General features: G+C 35.5%; 1 protein-coding gene across 4 annotated transcripts in view; it reads left to right on the forward strand.

The window, feature by feature from the left end:
* Window positions 1-17,093, forward strand: part of Kifap3 (kinesin associated protein 3) — a 140,441-nt gene that overhangs the window by 79,527 nt on the left and 43,821 nt on the right. For all 4 annotated transcript variants that reach the window (XM_087206935.1, XM_087206934.1, XM_087206933.1 and 1 more), the window contains exons 13-17: window positions 8,244-8,356; window positions 8,740-8,905; window positions 9,542-9,667; window positions 12,290-12,388; window positions 14,594-14,679. In XM_087206935.1, coding sequence (XP_087063061.1) covers window positions 8,244-8,356; window positions 8,740-8,905; window positions 9,542-9,667; window positions 12,290-12,388; window positions 14,594-14,679 — 590 coding nt within the window. The remainder of the gene's footprint in view (window positions 1-8,243; window positions 8,357-8,739; window positions 8,906-9,541; window positions 9,668-12,289; window positions 12,389-14,593; window positions 14,680-17,093) is intronic.

The raw sequence follows: 17,093 nt of genomic DNA on the forward strand, positions 1-17,093 counted from the left end.
CAGGAGAAAGAAAATGATTTGAGTAGGAAAGGAAGAACTCAAACTGTCCTTATTTGCAGATGACATGGTCCTTTACATACAAGACTCAAAAACCTCCATCAGAAGACTCTTAGAACTAAAGAATAAATGCAGCAAGGTATGAGGATTACAAAATCAATACATAAAAATCAGAAGTATTCCTGTACACCAACAATGAATCTACCAAGAAAGATATCCAGAAAATAATCCTATTAATGGTAACTTCAAAAAAAAAACCTAAGAAATAACCTGACCAAGAAAATGAAAGACCTCTATAATGAAAATTATTGTACTCTTTAAAAAGAAACTGAAGAGGACATTATGAAATGGAAAGACATCTGCTGTTCCTGGATAGGCAGAACCAGTAAACATCAAAATGACTGTATTTCCAAAAATGTATAGATTTATATGGAACCAGAAGAGACCCAAAATAGCAAAAGCAATATAAATAGACCCAAAATAGCAAAAGCGATCCTGAGCAACAAAAGCAAAGTAGGAAGTGTCACAATGCCAGATTTCAAGTTATCTTACAATTATCTTATCATGGTATTGGCACAAAAACAGACATGAAGAGTAATGGAACAGATTAGAGGATATAGAAATAACCCTAGACACATTCAACAATCTCTTCTTTGACAAAGGGACCAAAAACATTCATTAAAGAAAAGATAGTCTTTTTTTTTTTTTCATACCAACAAATGGTTCTAGGAAAGCTGGTCATCCACATGGAGAGGATGAATCTTTTTTTTTCATTTGTCAAATTCTTTTATTGGTACATTTTAGTTATACATCACAATTACATTTCTCATTGGGAATTGTACCTTTACATAATGCATCTTGGTTCTTATTTTTTCCCCATTCCTAGCCCTTCACCCCCTCCACCCTTCCCTATTTACACAAAGACTTTATTTCCATTTTTTCCATTTCTCAGCATTTTTCCTTTCCCTTCTTTCCTTTCCCCTGCCCTTCCCACTATCCCTACCCCTTTGGACCTTTTCTTCCTATTTTGCATTATCAGTTATTCATTCTAATCATTGGTACATTTTAGGTATACAATATAATGACATTCATCATTGGAAATTTGCACCTTTACATAATCTCTATTGGTTCTTATTTTTCACCCTTGCCCAGCCCTCCTTTCAAGCCCTCCAGTCCTCCCTATTTACAAAGATTTTGTTCCTATTTTTCCATTTTCTCATATTAATCCCATTCCCTTCTATCTTTTCCCCTATCCCTCCCACTTCCTTCCCCTTTGTCCCTTTTCTTCCGATTTCACATTACCTATTATACATTTTAGTCCTTATTTACACTTTCAGTTTCTCACACCAGAGAAACTATTTGGTATTTATACATGTGTGTCCTATTTATTTCACTTAAGAGTATCACCTCAATGTGCATCCGCTTAGCTATAAATGTCTCTAATTTCTCATTTATGGCTGAGTAGTACTCCATTTTATTAAAAAACCACATTTTCTTTATCCAGTCTCCAGTTGATGGGCATTTGGGCTGTTTCCAAGTTTTAGCTATCACAAACTGTGGTGCTATGAACATGGGCACACATATATCACTGTGATATGATTCTTTTAATTCTTTGGGGAAGATCCCCAGCAGTGGAATAGCAGGGTCAAATGGGACTTCCAGTCCAAGTTCTTTGAGGTATCTCCATACTGATTTCCACAGTGCTTGCACCAGTCTACACTCCCACCAGCAGTGGAACAGGATTCCTCTTTCCCCACAGCCCTGTCAGCATTTGTTATTGGTTGATTTCATGATAGCAGCCATTCTTTCTGGAGTGAAGTGGAATCTCAGCGTTGTTTTCATTTGCATCTCTCGAATGACTAGTGATGTTGAACATTTTTTCATGTATTTATTTGCTATTTCTACTTCTTTGTGTGAGAAATGTCTGTTCATTTCAGATGCCCATTTTTGGATTGGGTCTTTAAGTTTGGGAGGTCTGATCTTTTTAAGTTCTTTATAGATTCGAGATAGTAGACCTTTGTCTGAGGAAGAGCAGGTGAAGATTTTTTTCCCACATTGTGGGATGTCTCTTCACACTGCTGGTGGTTTCTCTTGCTGTGCAGAAGCCTTTTAATAAGAAGAGATCCCACTTGTTTATTATTTGTGCTAGTTCATGGCCAACTGAGGTTTTGTTCATAAAATCTTTTCCTACACCGATGTCTTCAAGGGTTCTACCTAACCTCTGTTCCAACTGGTTCAGAGTTTCTATTTCAATATTTAGATCTTTAATCCATTTTGATTTTAGTTTAGTGCATGGTGAGAGATATAGGTCTAGCTTTAATCTTTGGCAAGTTGAAACCCAATTTTTCCAGCACCATTTATTAAAGAGGCTATCTTTCCTCCAGTGAGGGTGTTTGGCTCTTTTATCGAAGATGAGATGGCTGAGTGTGTCTGGCGTTGTTTCTGCATGTTCTAATCTGTTCCACTGGTGGTCTGTTTCTTTGCCAGTACCATGCTGTTTTTATCACAGTAGCTTTGTAGTATAGTTGCAGGTTGGGGATTGCAATACCCCCTGCCATGTATCTGTTACCTAGAATTGCTTTTGCTATTCTGGGTCTCTTCTTGTTCCAAATGAATTTTTGGATTGTTTTCTCAAGGTCCATGGAGTATGCTGCTGGGATCTCAATTGGAATTGCATTAAATCTATATAGCAGTTTTGGAAGTATGGCCATTTTCACAATATTAATCCTTCCTACCCAGGAGCAGAGGATGTCTGTCCATTTTCTAATATCATCTTCAATCTCTCTTTGCAGAGTGCCATAGTTTTCAGAGAAGAGGTCTTTAATTTCTTTTGTTAGGTTGATTCCTAGGTATTTCAGTTTTTTGGATGCTATTGTGAAAGGAATTATTTGCCCTATTTCTCTCTCAGTGAGTCTGTCATTGGTGTAGAGGAAAGCTATTGATTTTTGTGTGTTGACCTTGTAACCAGCTACTTGACTGAATTTGGTTATTAAGTCTAGAAGACTTTTGGTGGAGTTCTTGGGGTCTTCTATATAGAGTATCATATCATCTGCAAATAATGACAATTTGACTTCTTCATTTCCTATCTTTATTCCTTTTATTTCTTTCTTTTGTCTAATTGCCGTGGCTAAAGTTTCCAGAACTATATTGAACAAGAGTGGTGATAGTGGACATCCTTGTCTTGTTCCTGATTTTAGTGTGAAGGATTTCAGTTTTTGACCATTTAGTATGATATTGGCTGTTGGTTTTTCATAGATGGCTTCTATCAGTTTGAGGTAGAGACCATCTATTCCAATTTTCTGTAGGATTTTTATCATAAATGCATGTTGGATTTTGTCAAATGCTTTTTCTGCATCTATGGAGATAATCATATGGTTTTTGTCCTTGGCTCTATTGATATAGTGTATTACACTGAGTGATTTGCGTATGTTGAACCATCTCTGCATCCCTGGGATGAATCCCACTTGATCTGGATGTATGATCTTCTTGATGATCTTCTGCATTCTATTTGCCAGTATCTTATTAAGGATTTTTGCATCTATGTTCATTAGTGAGATTGACCTATAGTTCTCCTTTTCATTTGGGTCTTTCTCTGCTTTGGGGATCAAGGTGATGCTTGCTTCCAGGAATGAATTTGGGAGTATTGCTTCCCTTTCAATTTCATTGAAGAGTTTAAACAGTAGTGGCAGCAGTTCTTCTGTAAATGTCTTGTAGAATTCAGCAGTGAAGCCATCAGGGCCTGGGCTTTTCTTAGTTGATAAATTTTTAATTACATTTTCAATTTCATTGGTTGATATTGGGTTGTTCAGAATGTTTAGGTCTTCTTTGTTCAACTTTGGTAATTCGTATGTATCTAGGAATCTGTCCATTTCTTCTGTGTTGTCCATCTTATTGGCGTATAGGTTCTGGAAGTAGATGTTGATGATCCTCTGGATTTCTGCTGGGTCTGTTGTAATTTCACCCTTTTCATTCCTAATTGCATGGATTTGGGCCTTTTCTTTCCTTTTTCTGACAAGGTTGGCTAAGGGTTTGTCAATTTTGTTGATTCTTTGGAAGAACCAACTCTTGGCTTCATTGATTTTTTGTATCATTCTCTTAGTCTACATTGCATTGATTTCTCCTCTGATCTTTATAATTTCCTCCCTTGTATGAGCTCTGGGGTTGTCCTGCTCTTCTTTTTCTAGAAGCTTGAGGTTCAGCATCAGGTTGTTTAATTGGGCTCATTCTGTTTTCCTAATATGCGTATTCACTGCTATGAATTTCCCTCATAAGACTGCTTTCATTGTGTATCATAGATTCCGATATGTTGTATTGTCATTGTCATTTAATTGAAGGAACTGTCTGATTTCTTTAATTTCCTCTGTGACCCATTGGTTATTCAGAAGTGTGTTGTTCAATTTCCACGTGTTTATGAAATTTTTTGAGTTTCTTTTGCTATGGATCTCCAATTTCATCGCATTATGGTCTGATAATATACAGGGGATAACTTCAGTTCCTTTGCACTTAGTTAAACATGTTCTGTGTGTGAGTATGTGGTCCATTTTTGAGAATGACCCATGTGCAGCTGAGAAGAATGTGTATTCTAATTTTGTGGGGTGGAAGACTCTGTAAACATCTGTTAAGTTCATTTGTTCAAGAGTTCGATTGAGTTCTAGTATTTCGTTACTTATTTTTTTGTCTAGTTGATCCATCTATTTGTGACAGTGGAGTGTTGAGGTCCCCCACTACAATTGTATTAGTGCATATATGACTTTTCATGTCCATTAGTATTTGTTTTATATAGTTGAGCACACTAGTGTTTGGTGCATAGATATTTATGATTGTCATCTCTTCCTCTTGGATATTCCCTTTACAAGGATGTAGTGTCCTTCTTCATCTCTCTTAATCAGTGTTGGTTTGAAATCTACTTGATCTGCAAAGAGGATAGCTACTCCTGCTTTTTTCGGATTCTCATTGCATGCAGTATTGTTTTCCGCCCTTTAACTTTCAGTCTATGAGTTTCCTTTTGAATTAAGTGTGTTTCTTGTATGCCACATATTGCTGGATTTTGCTTCTTGACCCATTCTGCCAGTCTATTTCTTTTGATTGATGAATTGAGATCATTAACGTTGATGGTTATAACTGAAACGTATTGACTTGTCATTGCCATGACTTTTTCTTTTTGTTGGGTTCTCCCCCTTTACATTTAATTTCTTGTCATGCCAGATGGGTTCATTCTGCTTTGCTTCCTGGGGTTGAGATCCTCAGTGTCTGTTCCTAGGATATTGTGTAAAGTTCTTTGGAGTGCTGGTTTGGTATTCACGGAGTTCCTAAGGTGCTCTTTGTCATGAAAGTATCTTATTTCTCCATCAATTTTGAAACACAGTTTTGCAGGGTACATCAGTCTGGGTTGTAGGAAGTTTTCCTTGAGGGCTTGAACTACATCACTCCAAGCTCTTCTTGCCTTGATGGTTTATGTTGAGAAGTCTGCTGTGATTCTGATGGGCTTTCCTTTGTATGTGATTTGTTTCTTTTCTGTAACTGCTTGTAGAACTTTGTTCTTCTGTTGAGTTTCTGGAATCTTAACAATTATATGCCTATGTGTAGATTTTTTTTTTATCAAGGCTCTTTGGAGTCCTATATGCCTCACTTATCTGTATGTCAAGTTCTTTTCCCCTGCTTGGGAAGTTTTCTGCCATTCCTTCTATGAAGAGATTTTTTTATGTCATGTGCACTCTCTCCTCTTTCTTCATTGACTCCAGTCAGTCTTATGTTATTCTTCTTTGCATCGTCTAGCAGCTGCTGGATTGATTTCTCATGTTCCCTTATAATTTTGAAGCAATTTTTCTTTTCCTGGTCACTAATTGCAATCTTATCTTCTGTATCTGAAATTCTGTCCTCACATTGGCTCATTCTGCTGTGTAGACTTTCAATGGAGGTTTTCATCTCCTGGCAATCTGTTTGCATCTGTTTTATGGATTCCATTTGTTTCCTGTGTTGGGATTCCATCATGTTTCTGAGCTCCTCTCTAGATTTATTAATCATGTCTTGCACTAGGGGCACAATTTCTCCTGTTATCTGAGAAATTATTTCTGATTTCATTTTTTCCAGATCCCTTTTTGTTGCCAGTTCAGTGGCTCCAGGTGGTTGAATATCAGAGTGTTCCATGTCATTTCCCTTTGGGGTTGCTGTAGGTGATCTGGAAGTCTGGTTTTGAGACTTATTTAAGTGTTTTCTCATTTCGACTGGGGGTCGGGGGGTTGCTGTTGGCGCCCATGAGGATCACCTCCTCTGAGCTGGGAAAGGTGGGACAGGGGCCAGGAGCGGCGGTAGGGATAGTGGCCCGGAAGCCCCTTCCTCTGGGCTGGGAGCGGCGGGACAGAAGGTGGCCCAAAAGCCCTTTCCTCTGGGCTGGGGGCAGCAGGAGGGATGGTGGCCAGGAAGCCCCTTCCTCTGGACCAGGAGCAGTAGGACGGCAGCTCAGAAGCCCCTACCTCTGGGCCAGGAGCGGCGGGAGGGATGGTGGCCCGGAAGCCCCTTCCAGAGGATGAATCTTGACCCGTATCACTTACCCTGTACTAAAATCAAATCAAAATGGATCAGTGACCTAGATATGAAAACAGAAGCACTGAATCTACTAGCTCATAAAATAGGTAAAACTCTTAAAGACAAGGGTGCGAGCAAGGATTTTCTGAACAGAACCCTAGTTGCACAAAAAATAACTGACAATCAACAAATGATATTATATCAAATGAAAAAGCTCTACACAGCAAAGGAAACAAATAACAGAGTGAAGAATAGGTGAAAAAAATCCCAGCTGCTCCTTGGACAAAGGACTGATATCTGCATTATATGAAGAACTCAAAAACTGAGATCCCCAAAATAAAAGAACAGTGAAATATGGGCAGTTAAAACAAACAGACGCTTCTCAAAAGCAGCAGCAAAAATGATCAATAAGCATATGAGAAAAAGTTCAGCATCTTTGGCGTTAGAGAAATGCAAGTCAGAGCAACACTGAGATTCTATCTTCCATAAAGAATGGCTATCATCAGTAACTCAAAAACCAGTAAATACTGGTGAAGCTGTAGGGGAAAAGGAACCCTTCTGCAGTGCTGGTGGGAATGGAAACTAGTACAGCCACTATAGCAATCAGTATGGAGATTCCTCAAAAAGCTAAGAATAGAAATTCCATTTGACCCAGCTATACCTCTTCTGGTATCTTCCTGAAAGAGTTAAAGTCATAATTACTATACACCTTGAGACTATAATGCTAATAAATAAATCAGACACAGAAAGTTAAATATCACATGACTTCTCTTATATGAGAAATCCAAAAGATAAATAAAGAGCAAAATAAAAATTAGATGATAGGAAACAGACGTAGACCTTTTGCAGATGGAAACGAGATCTAGGAAGAAGAGAGGAGGAGGAGAAGAGAATAGTAAAAAGTAGTAAAGATGTGGTATGTACATGTACCAACTTCCTAAGATGAATTTATTCATTATATATGGGAAACATGTACCAATAAAAACTTAAAAATAAATACCTAAAAAAGACATATTATAGGAACTATTACAGTAATGTTTATAGCATACTCATGTTTATAGCAGCACAACTCATACTAGCAAAATCTTGGAAGCAAAATACATGCCTAACAGAAGAATGAGTAAAGAAAATGTCATACACACATGCTGGAATACCACTCAGCCATAAAGAAGGATAAATTTGAGTTATTTGTAGAAAAATGCATGTACCATGAGACCATAATACTAAGTAAAATAAAATCACACAGGTTAGTTTGCCATTTCTTTGTTACAGTGTTGCACTAATTATTCCTTCGCTGCATCTTTAAGCATTTCCAGTTATATATTTCTAGAAGTCCAGTTTTTCAGAGTTAAAAGTATTTTTAAAAAATTTGTGGTGCATAATGTAGACACATCAAAGCACATAGTGTTTGAGTCTATTAATATGAAGCTCTAGATCACACAGAACTGACCTGTATTTGAAGAGAGGAAACAGTAGGAGAACAAGAAGAAGAAGAAAAAAAAATGATTGTGTCTGAGAAGTAGGATTGACTGGGGGCACTTTCTATAGTGAATGTAGATATTCTACATGTTGATATGTGCAGATATAGGCATCAAGTTAATCGAATTGTACACTTAAGGCTGTGCATTTTACTGGACATGAATGTTTTATAATGACTCATAAAACCATGAAACTTGAAGTAACCTTAGTTTTATTGGAGAAATTTTCCTTTTCTCTTCTAGGAAATGGGCTAAAGATGCTCATGAAACGAGCTCTGAAGTTCAAGGATCCATTACTAATGAAAATGATTAGAAACATTTCCCAGCATGATGGACCAACTAAAAATCTGTTTATTGTAAGCTTGTTTTTTGGCTATTAAAATGTACTATGAATTAGTGTTATAACTGGGTATATAACTCTTACCAAACTCTCATCAAATATTTATTCATGACCCAAATTGGCTCCCTGTTAGAAATTTCTATGTAAAGTTAGCTCTTAGAAATCTCAGTCTACCTTTTGATACTGTTTTTATTTTGTGATCTCTGTCCCTAACCCTCCATATCCACTGTGGTCTTCTTGCCTTAAACTAGCTTACCATAGGCTCCCTAAGCAACTTAGTGCAAGATTAATAAAACAAGAAAATCATCCTTGATATTTATTTTTCTTCGTATCACTCACATTATTAGGTTAGTTCGTCTCTTAATATTTTAACTTTGTACTAAAATTGTGTTTTATCAGGATTATGTTGGGGATCTTGCAGCCCAGATCTCTAATGATGAAGAGGAAGAGTTTGTGATCGAGTGTTTGGGAACTCTGGCAAATTTGACCATTCCAGACTTGGACTGGGAACTGGTTCTTAAAGAGTACAAGATGGTTCCATACCTCAAGGATAAACTGAAACCAGGTCCGTGCTAAGCACCTTACTTCTGCATAATCACTGCATTATTCCTTTCTCTTGTAGGTAAGGCTACTATAGCAGTTTTGTGACTACTGTTAAACCAGGCAAAGCAAATTCTTCCCGCAGCTCTCCTCTCCCAAAATGGTAGTCACTAGGTGCATTCTTAGATGTATGTTCTCTTTTTACTACTAATACCTTTCCTGATGTTTTAGTCTTTTTAACCCTGTTTTTTACAAATTACCAAAATACCCCCCTCCACCATATATATTCACACACACAAAGCTTTTAAATAAGTCTTTTATTTTCTGTCTACATTATCATTCAGTTGTTTTTTTTTTTTTTTTTGGTATCGGGGATCGAACTCAGGACCTTGCGCTTGCAAGGCAGGTGGCGGAACCACTGAACTAAATCCCCCGCCCTCAGTTGTATTTTCAAAGATGTGTTTCCACCTTTCTACTGCCACAACTGTCATCTGCAAATAATGGAAAATTTCAGAAAAGGACAAATTTACAAGCATGTCAAAGATTCATTGGAACTGATGTAATAGCTTTCAATATCTTTGCTGTGTATTGGAGTTTTGATAATATAAATGGATTTGGGTCAGAACATTTCAATGAAATTTTTCTGATTTCACTTTTCTAGGTGCTGCTGAAGATGACCTTGTTTTAGAAGTGGTTATAATGATTGGAACTGTATCTATGGATGACTCTTGTGCAGCATTGTTAGCTAAATCTGGAATAATCCCTGCCCTTATTGAATTGCTAAACGGTAATGATCGTAATTTTTTTTCATGTTAATGTCTAAATACATTATTAGTTAAAATTTTTAAGTATAAAAGAGTTTGCAGCATGAAATAGTATTTAACTGTTAAATTAATCACAGCAATTTAAATTATGCAGTTAAGAAAAATGAATTAAATATACTGCTAGCTAGGATTAGATGGAGTGATATCAAAGAGCTTTAGGTTGCATAGTTAAGAATGTTGCTTTAAAGCAAATTGGCACCAGTTTACAGATACTACTCTCATCTTGCCAGCCTTAAATGATATTCTATCATTTCTTCTTTCTGTCGGCTTAAGTTGGATTTCTTCTCTTGCACAACCCTTACTTTTTATACTTTGAATCTAATAGGAAAGTTCATTTGGAAGCTGATTCCACTGGACTTCCTGCAATGATCAAAATGTTCTGTATTTGTGCTGACCAACACATGTAATTTCTGAACACTTGAAATGTGACTGTCAGACTGAAAACCTGAGTTTTTAATTTAACTTAAATTAGCTGCAGTGGCTTATGGCTACAGTATTGGACAGTGCAGGCCTAGCATCTGCCCAATACATTTGTATCACACTTAGGGGCCAGGGCTCACCGTACTCCATACTGCATACAAAATTTATCAGAAGCAAATATTTTATGAGGGCCAAATTCCCTAGCATCTTACACATTAAAAGTATTTAACAATATAAAAATTTAAATGCTAATGATATACCTAAAGAATACACACAGTTCTTCCTAAGTCTCAGTCTTTCCTATAAAAGGCATAATATATATTTATTTTATATAATTTTAATAGACATTTTTAAGTATAACATATATAAAGAAAATTACAAAATGTATAAAGACTTCAATGAATTTTCAAAGTGAGCGCACCCATGTTACATTAGATACATAGGGAAATAAAATGTTAACAGTACCCTAGAAGTACATCTTCCCTCCTCCCAGTCATTACTATCTCCTCCAAAGTGGTTTCTCTCTTTTTATTACTGATATATTAGTTTTGCTTGGGTTTGAACTTTATGCAAGTAGAATAGAATCTAGACAAATAGAATTTGTCCCACATTATATTTATGAAATCCATCTACAGTATATTGTATATAGAAGTGTCTTCATTTTCATTGCTGTTTATAGTATAGTATTAGAAATAAAAGAGACAGTAGCTAGTTGAATAAAATGTTGACAGAAGAATGAAGATTTCATGGACAGTTGGAGAAAGTTGAAGCAAAATAACATGAATCTCAGAATTGCTGGCCCACCGTGATTTAATTGAGAGAGCTATGTGTAAAATGAACTAACAGCCAGAATATTTTACTATGTTTTGATGTTCTCTGATGTGAGATGACCACATACAGAGGCTATATAATACTGCTTTCTAGAAATACATGATTTTTAATACTGAAAAATAATTAGAATTACATGAGTGAGAGAGTATTGAATATAAGAGAGTAATAGTAAGATTTTTAGCCCAACTGGTTGTCAGAAGTTACTAGGAGAGATCATTTGGGACAGATTGACCTTTAAGGGGCCCAGGATCTATTCCACACAGCTATTTATATCTTAACATGTCATCAAACTTTTGCCTAGAATTTGCAGGCAAACTACAATATAGTAAATCAAATTTCAGGGCCAGGGATTTGGCTCAGTGGCACCGCGCCTGCCTCACAAGTGCAAAGTCTTGAGTTCAATCCCAGTACTGAAAAACAAAAAATTTCATAACGCAGACCTAAAATTAAATTTCTGTAGTTATGTTCAACCCTTACATGTTAGTAGATATCAGCTGTTCTGCTAAATTATTCTTTGTATATTAAGCATTTACTAATTAGTTTTTATAATTATATTGCACTTCTTTTTACATTATAGAGTGAAACTACTTATTTCATGACAATATGTAAAGTTTAATTTTGTGAACATTATTCAACAAAAGGAAATGCCTTTTTATAATAGTTAATTTCTATCAAAATCTTAGAAGATGTGAGCTTTTTTTAATAGCAAAGTTTTATTAAAGGTAGGAAAAGAAACAGACTCTGCAGTGCAAGTTTGGACCAAGCAAAAGTAGGAAAAGGAGCACACCCTACAGCATGAGGGTGGGCCACCATGCAGGAGAACAGAGTGGCTTTTTAACACGTGCTAGTAAGTGTTGCCATTCATTTCACAATAGGAGCATAGAATTTCATTCGGTCAGTTTTCACATGTATTGATTGACAAAAGATAGTGAAGGTCACAGTCTTAGGACTCACAGATCTCTTAAACTTCTCATCCTTCATTTCTTCTAGGTATTACCTGATCTTTTGAGATGGACTATCTCAAGTAGCCTGGTATAATCTCAGAGATGATTTAATTTCTCTTTTTCAAAATCTACATTTTTTTTGTTTTTCAAAGTAATTTAACTCAAGTCCAGTCAAATTTTCTGAAAATATATTATTATGAAATTTCCTCATGGGTCATTGCCATGTAATTTAGAAGAAACAGCTAGGCATAAATGATGTGTCACTCATGTATTATAATTTAAAATAGTTATCCTGTCTCCTTGTTACTTTTAGTGTTTTTTATTCTCTGTGTTTTTTGATGGGTATATACATATAGCATTCTTTCATGTAAAGTTTTTGTTTTCTTTCAGCTCAACAAGAAGATGATGAATTTGTGTGTCAGATAATTTATGTCTTCTACCAGATGGTTTTCCACCAAGCCACGAGAGATGTCATAATCAAGGAAACACGTATCCTTTCACTGTTTACAATAGATAATGACATTTCACATATTCAGAAGATAGGCATCTTTGGTGGTTTTTCTTAGAAATGTTCAAATCTATAGAAAACACTACACTTTGAAATAAATTTACAAGAGTACCTCTTTTCCAAAGAAGATATTTACCCTAAATTAGTACAGATTGAGCCTCCCTAACCCAAAAATCTGAAATCGAAAATTCTCCAAAAGCTAAAACATTTTAGATGCCAACATGATGCCACAAGTGGAGAATACCACCTCATCTAACAGGTCACAGTGAAAACAGAGGTGCACTAAAAATACTGTATAAAATTATCACTATATACATCAAGCATATATTACATATAAGCGAATTTAACTTGTCAGATTTTAAGTTCTAAGAAACTTAAACGTATCAAAATTTCCATCTCTGTTAACATAACTTAAATGTCAGAGATTTTGAGGGCTGTCTTTGATCCTCTTCTAATCTTACTGATTCTACATTGGAAAGCATTTCTGTTCATGACTTCGGCTATGAACTGTATTTAATATCCGCAAAATTTCTTGAGCCTCAGACATTTGTTGCTAACTGCTCCCTAGATGCCTTCCACATCAAGAGGTGTAGCATAATGTACAATAAGTGCATTATAATTAAACACTCCTAATTTTTTTGTTTTGGGGGTGTTGCATGTTAGGCAAGTAATCTACCACTGAGCTGTATCCTCAAACTCTAACGACTAATATTCTTTTTTTTTTTTTTGTACCAGGGATCAAACTTAGGACCTTGCACTTGCAAGGCAGGTACAGCGCCACTGAGCTAAATCCCTGGCCCCAAAATGACTCTAATTTTAAGTTACCTTTTGCCACTTACCTGCAAGGACCTCAAATAAGCTGCATAACCACCTGTATACCATTCTTAAATCTATAAAATGACTATAATACTAAATAAGACCTTCTACTTTGTAGGTTTATTAAAATACTAGTGGGTTTAAAGTGCTACAGTTCTAAACACCCAGAAAGACTCAGTAAGTGGTAGTTTATCATTACTACATGCAAAGGGCACTGTAGTCAGTATCATCCTCTAAAAAACAGAACAGTTCTGTCTTCTATATTCATTGTGAATAATAACAGTATCATGCACAGATTCCCTTAAGCTGAGATTTTAGTGTCTGCTATCTCTATATGTAAGTAATCATTCTGTCCGCATTTATGAGGTTTTGACCATTTAATGAACAGGTACTGATGTATATAATAGTCAAGTCTTTCTCCTCAGAACTCTGAAATCTAGTTGAAGAGATAGGCAAGTAAATAGGAAATGTAAGACTATAATCCAGTGTGATCAGTGTCATAAAGACATGGGTACATAGCAGTAGAAGTGGTGTTTGGTTTGATATTTCTTTTTAGTTGTGGTGGTTTATGGTATATATTTTTAAAAATCTACTTTGAACTCCATTGCATAAAATCCTTCATTACCCATATGAATAGTCTAAATTATTTTGCTTAATCTACATTGTTCTGAATAACTGACCTTAAGCTATTTTTCTGGAGTGATATATTCCGCCTTTAACATCTGCAATGTTTTTTGTCCTTTCCTGAATTATTTTATATCTGAGTTTCCTGATGTATGTTATTCATTCATATATATTCTATGACAGTGGTGGCAAACTTATGGCACACACGCTGCAGCAGGCTATTTGTTATCATTGAAAGCTCTACAGGTTTGCCATCACTGCTTTATGACTTTCTTCATTTCTTTTCTCTTTTAAAATGCTGTTTCATCTTACGTAAAAATGTATTATAGGGCTTTTTGTTTTGTTTTTCCTTATGCTAAACATGGGATTTTGACTGCTATTCTTTTCTATTGTTCTTTTTTGTGTGAAAGAAGCTTCCTTGGACTTTAGGAAGGCAGGATAGAACAAGTGTTTAAATATACAGTTCTAGAGCTCCCTCTTCAGTTTTCTTCAGCTATGTCTTTATACTACTTTGAGATTTGATGGCTTTGTTTTCTTTACCCATTTCCAATGTTTATCTAGACTTTTCTCTTATGTCCCCACTATCCTTATTTTAATAAATCAAACACTAAATTTCTCTGCTCAGCTTGTACTAATGATTTTATTTTAAATTTCCATTTAGCATTTTTAAAAATGTGGGATTTTCTAATATGATTGAAGAGTTACAATCTCAAATGCAGTTTGTATCTTTAACTATTTGTTTTCAGAAGCTCCAGCATATCTCATAGATCTGATGCATGATAAAAATAATGAAATCCGAAAGGTCTGTGATAATACACTGGATATTATTGCTGTAAGTAATTATTCTTTCTACACTTTCTGTTCTTTTGGGGTGGAAAAGACACTGAAAACCTAACTTGAACTCTGTATTCAGTGATAACAAAACTTTGCAACTTGATAAGGTTTAGACATTGCTATGACACTAAATTTCCTTTAAAACATTGTCTTTTGGCTTTCAACTATTAATATTAGGCTTCCTTAAAGAAGTTCTTTACATACCCAGTTTAAGTCTGATACACATGTCGTCCTGGAAATACTTCTTTTTGAGAAAAATTATTATATCAGAGCAGGATGTTTGATGGTAATTTCCATCAAAACTCATACAATCAGCTTTGCAGCTTGACCATTAAGTGTGTGTGTGTGTGCGTGCACTCATGTGTCTTTTGAGGCAGGGTTTCGCTATGTGTGCAGGCTGGCTCAAACTTGTCCTCCTGCCTCAGCTTCCTGGTGTTAGGATTATAATATAGGTGTGCACCATCACATTCAGCTAAATTTTTTAATCACATTTTACCAACTACCTTTTCAGTTATTTGATAATTTTTGTTACACACATAGACTTGTTTCTTTGGAATGATGGAAAATACAAAAATTACTTATTCATGACCTAGAGGTTTTTAAAGTACCCATAATTAGAGGGATATGACCAGAGAGTGGATCTAAGTCTTGGGCTAGGAACTTGCTGACCCTACAGACTTTTCTGTGCTGCCCCATCATCTCCTTCCGGGACTTGGGTCTTATACCAGGAATGTGCCAGATTCTGAATTATTTTGAGGATTATTTTTACCTATGGCATATACAACTTGCCTGCTACCTTCTTTGAACTGGATTTTGTCTTACCGTTTAGAAAGTTTCTTGATTAAAGCCTACTCAGAACTTAAATTTTTAACTTGAGCTTTTTGCACAAATCAGAATGACGTTTTTAAAAATCAGTTAACTTTACTGGAAATACACTAAGTTGGTCTTCTGCTAGTGATTTCATTATGAAACTGAATCATCACTATCAGACCCTTTCTTTTCAATTTCCCACATTTTACTTTTGCCTTTTTGATTTTACTACCTCATTCCTAGTTTATAAGTAAATGAGTACTTGATATTAACTTTGATCTCTAAGTCAAAGAAATTATATATTATTTGTTCTACCAAGATATTTTATGCTTGTAGGCCTCAGGTCACAGTGTTTATGAATATAGAACATTTAATACTCCTATTGAACAGTTTCATGGTTCATATACTGTTTTCTAATAGATCACTATGTCATTGTATATAAAGTATTTTTGATAAGAGACAAAGTTGCACATATGTGTTTTTCTTACTTTAAACATTGAGGGAAGAGAGTTGTCATTTTGTTATGCATTTCCTTTAGCATGCTGTTCATTCACCTCCTATTTAGAAACATGGATAGAAGATAATGTGTTTAGTTTTATGTAAGATAATGGTAGTTCCAGTTCAACCTTAATATTTAAAAATTAGTATAAAATATGAATATTATAGAATAAAAATATACTTATTCTAGAGACTTCTAAACTGTGGGCTTAAGTCTTATCTTAACTTGGAGTCGTTCCTATCCTGTGTCTCCTTTCTCTTCTGACTACTGTCTTCGCTCTCCTCTCTAGAACCAAAGTTTTTAAAAACTAATCTATTTTATTTCATTTCCCCACTTGCCCTGTCAGACTTTCAACCTATGCTAATTCTGCCTTCTGCTTCCACTGCTGCATTAAAGTGGTGCTTACTAAATTAACTTTGACTTTTATTTTCCTAAATCCAGTGAGTATTTTCAGGTTTTTCCTACTTTGTTATCCTACTCTCCTTGATGAAAATTATAAATCCTAGCCAGCATTAACATAAAATCACAAAATTACATGGGTTGATTAAAATATAATTAATATGTAAATTTTTAAAATTTTATGACAGCAAAAGACACGTTTCCGTTAATCCCCCTCAGAATTCCTTTTTGCTTCAAACACACTTATCCCATCATTCTTGCCACTTTCTGAAGCAGTTCTGGAAGTCCTCTTAAGTCTTTACAAGGAATGTTAAAAAATATATCGAATGTTCCTCCTGAGTGCCATTCTATAGAAAGGCAGGCTTGTGAAAACATTACTGTGTGTCCTCATTCACCTTATTCACCAGATCTGGCATGTTGCAACTTCTGACTCTTCCCCAAAATCAAAGTGACTGTGGAAAGTAAATGTCTGGAATCCATTCAGGACATTGAGGCAGCCAGGACAGTGCAACTAAAGACACTCACAGAACAGAACTTTCAGAATGGCTTCAAAAAGTGGCAAGAACAATGGGATAAGTTTTCAAAGCAAGGCTATTTCAAGGGCAATGTGTGTTTTACTGTAATAATTTTTTTCATCTAAGTATTCACTGTATTTTACCATCATACTGCATATGTTACATTATTTTCATAAAAAGCCTTGGTAA

Source organism: Heterocephalus glaber, unplaced genomic scaffold (assembly GCF_053883595.1).
Source record: "Heterocephalus glaber isolate CG9 unplaced genomic scaffold, H.glaber_assembly_v1.0 deba00000738, whole genome shotgun sequence".
Taxonomy (NCBI): domain Eukaryota; kingdom Metazoa; phylum Chordata; class Mammalia; order Rodentia; family Bathyergidae; genus Heterocephalus; species Heterocephalus glaber.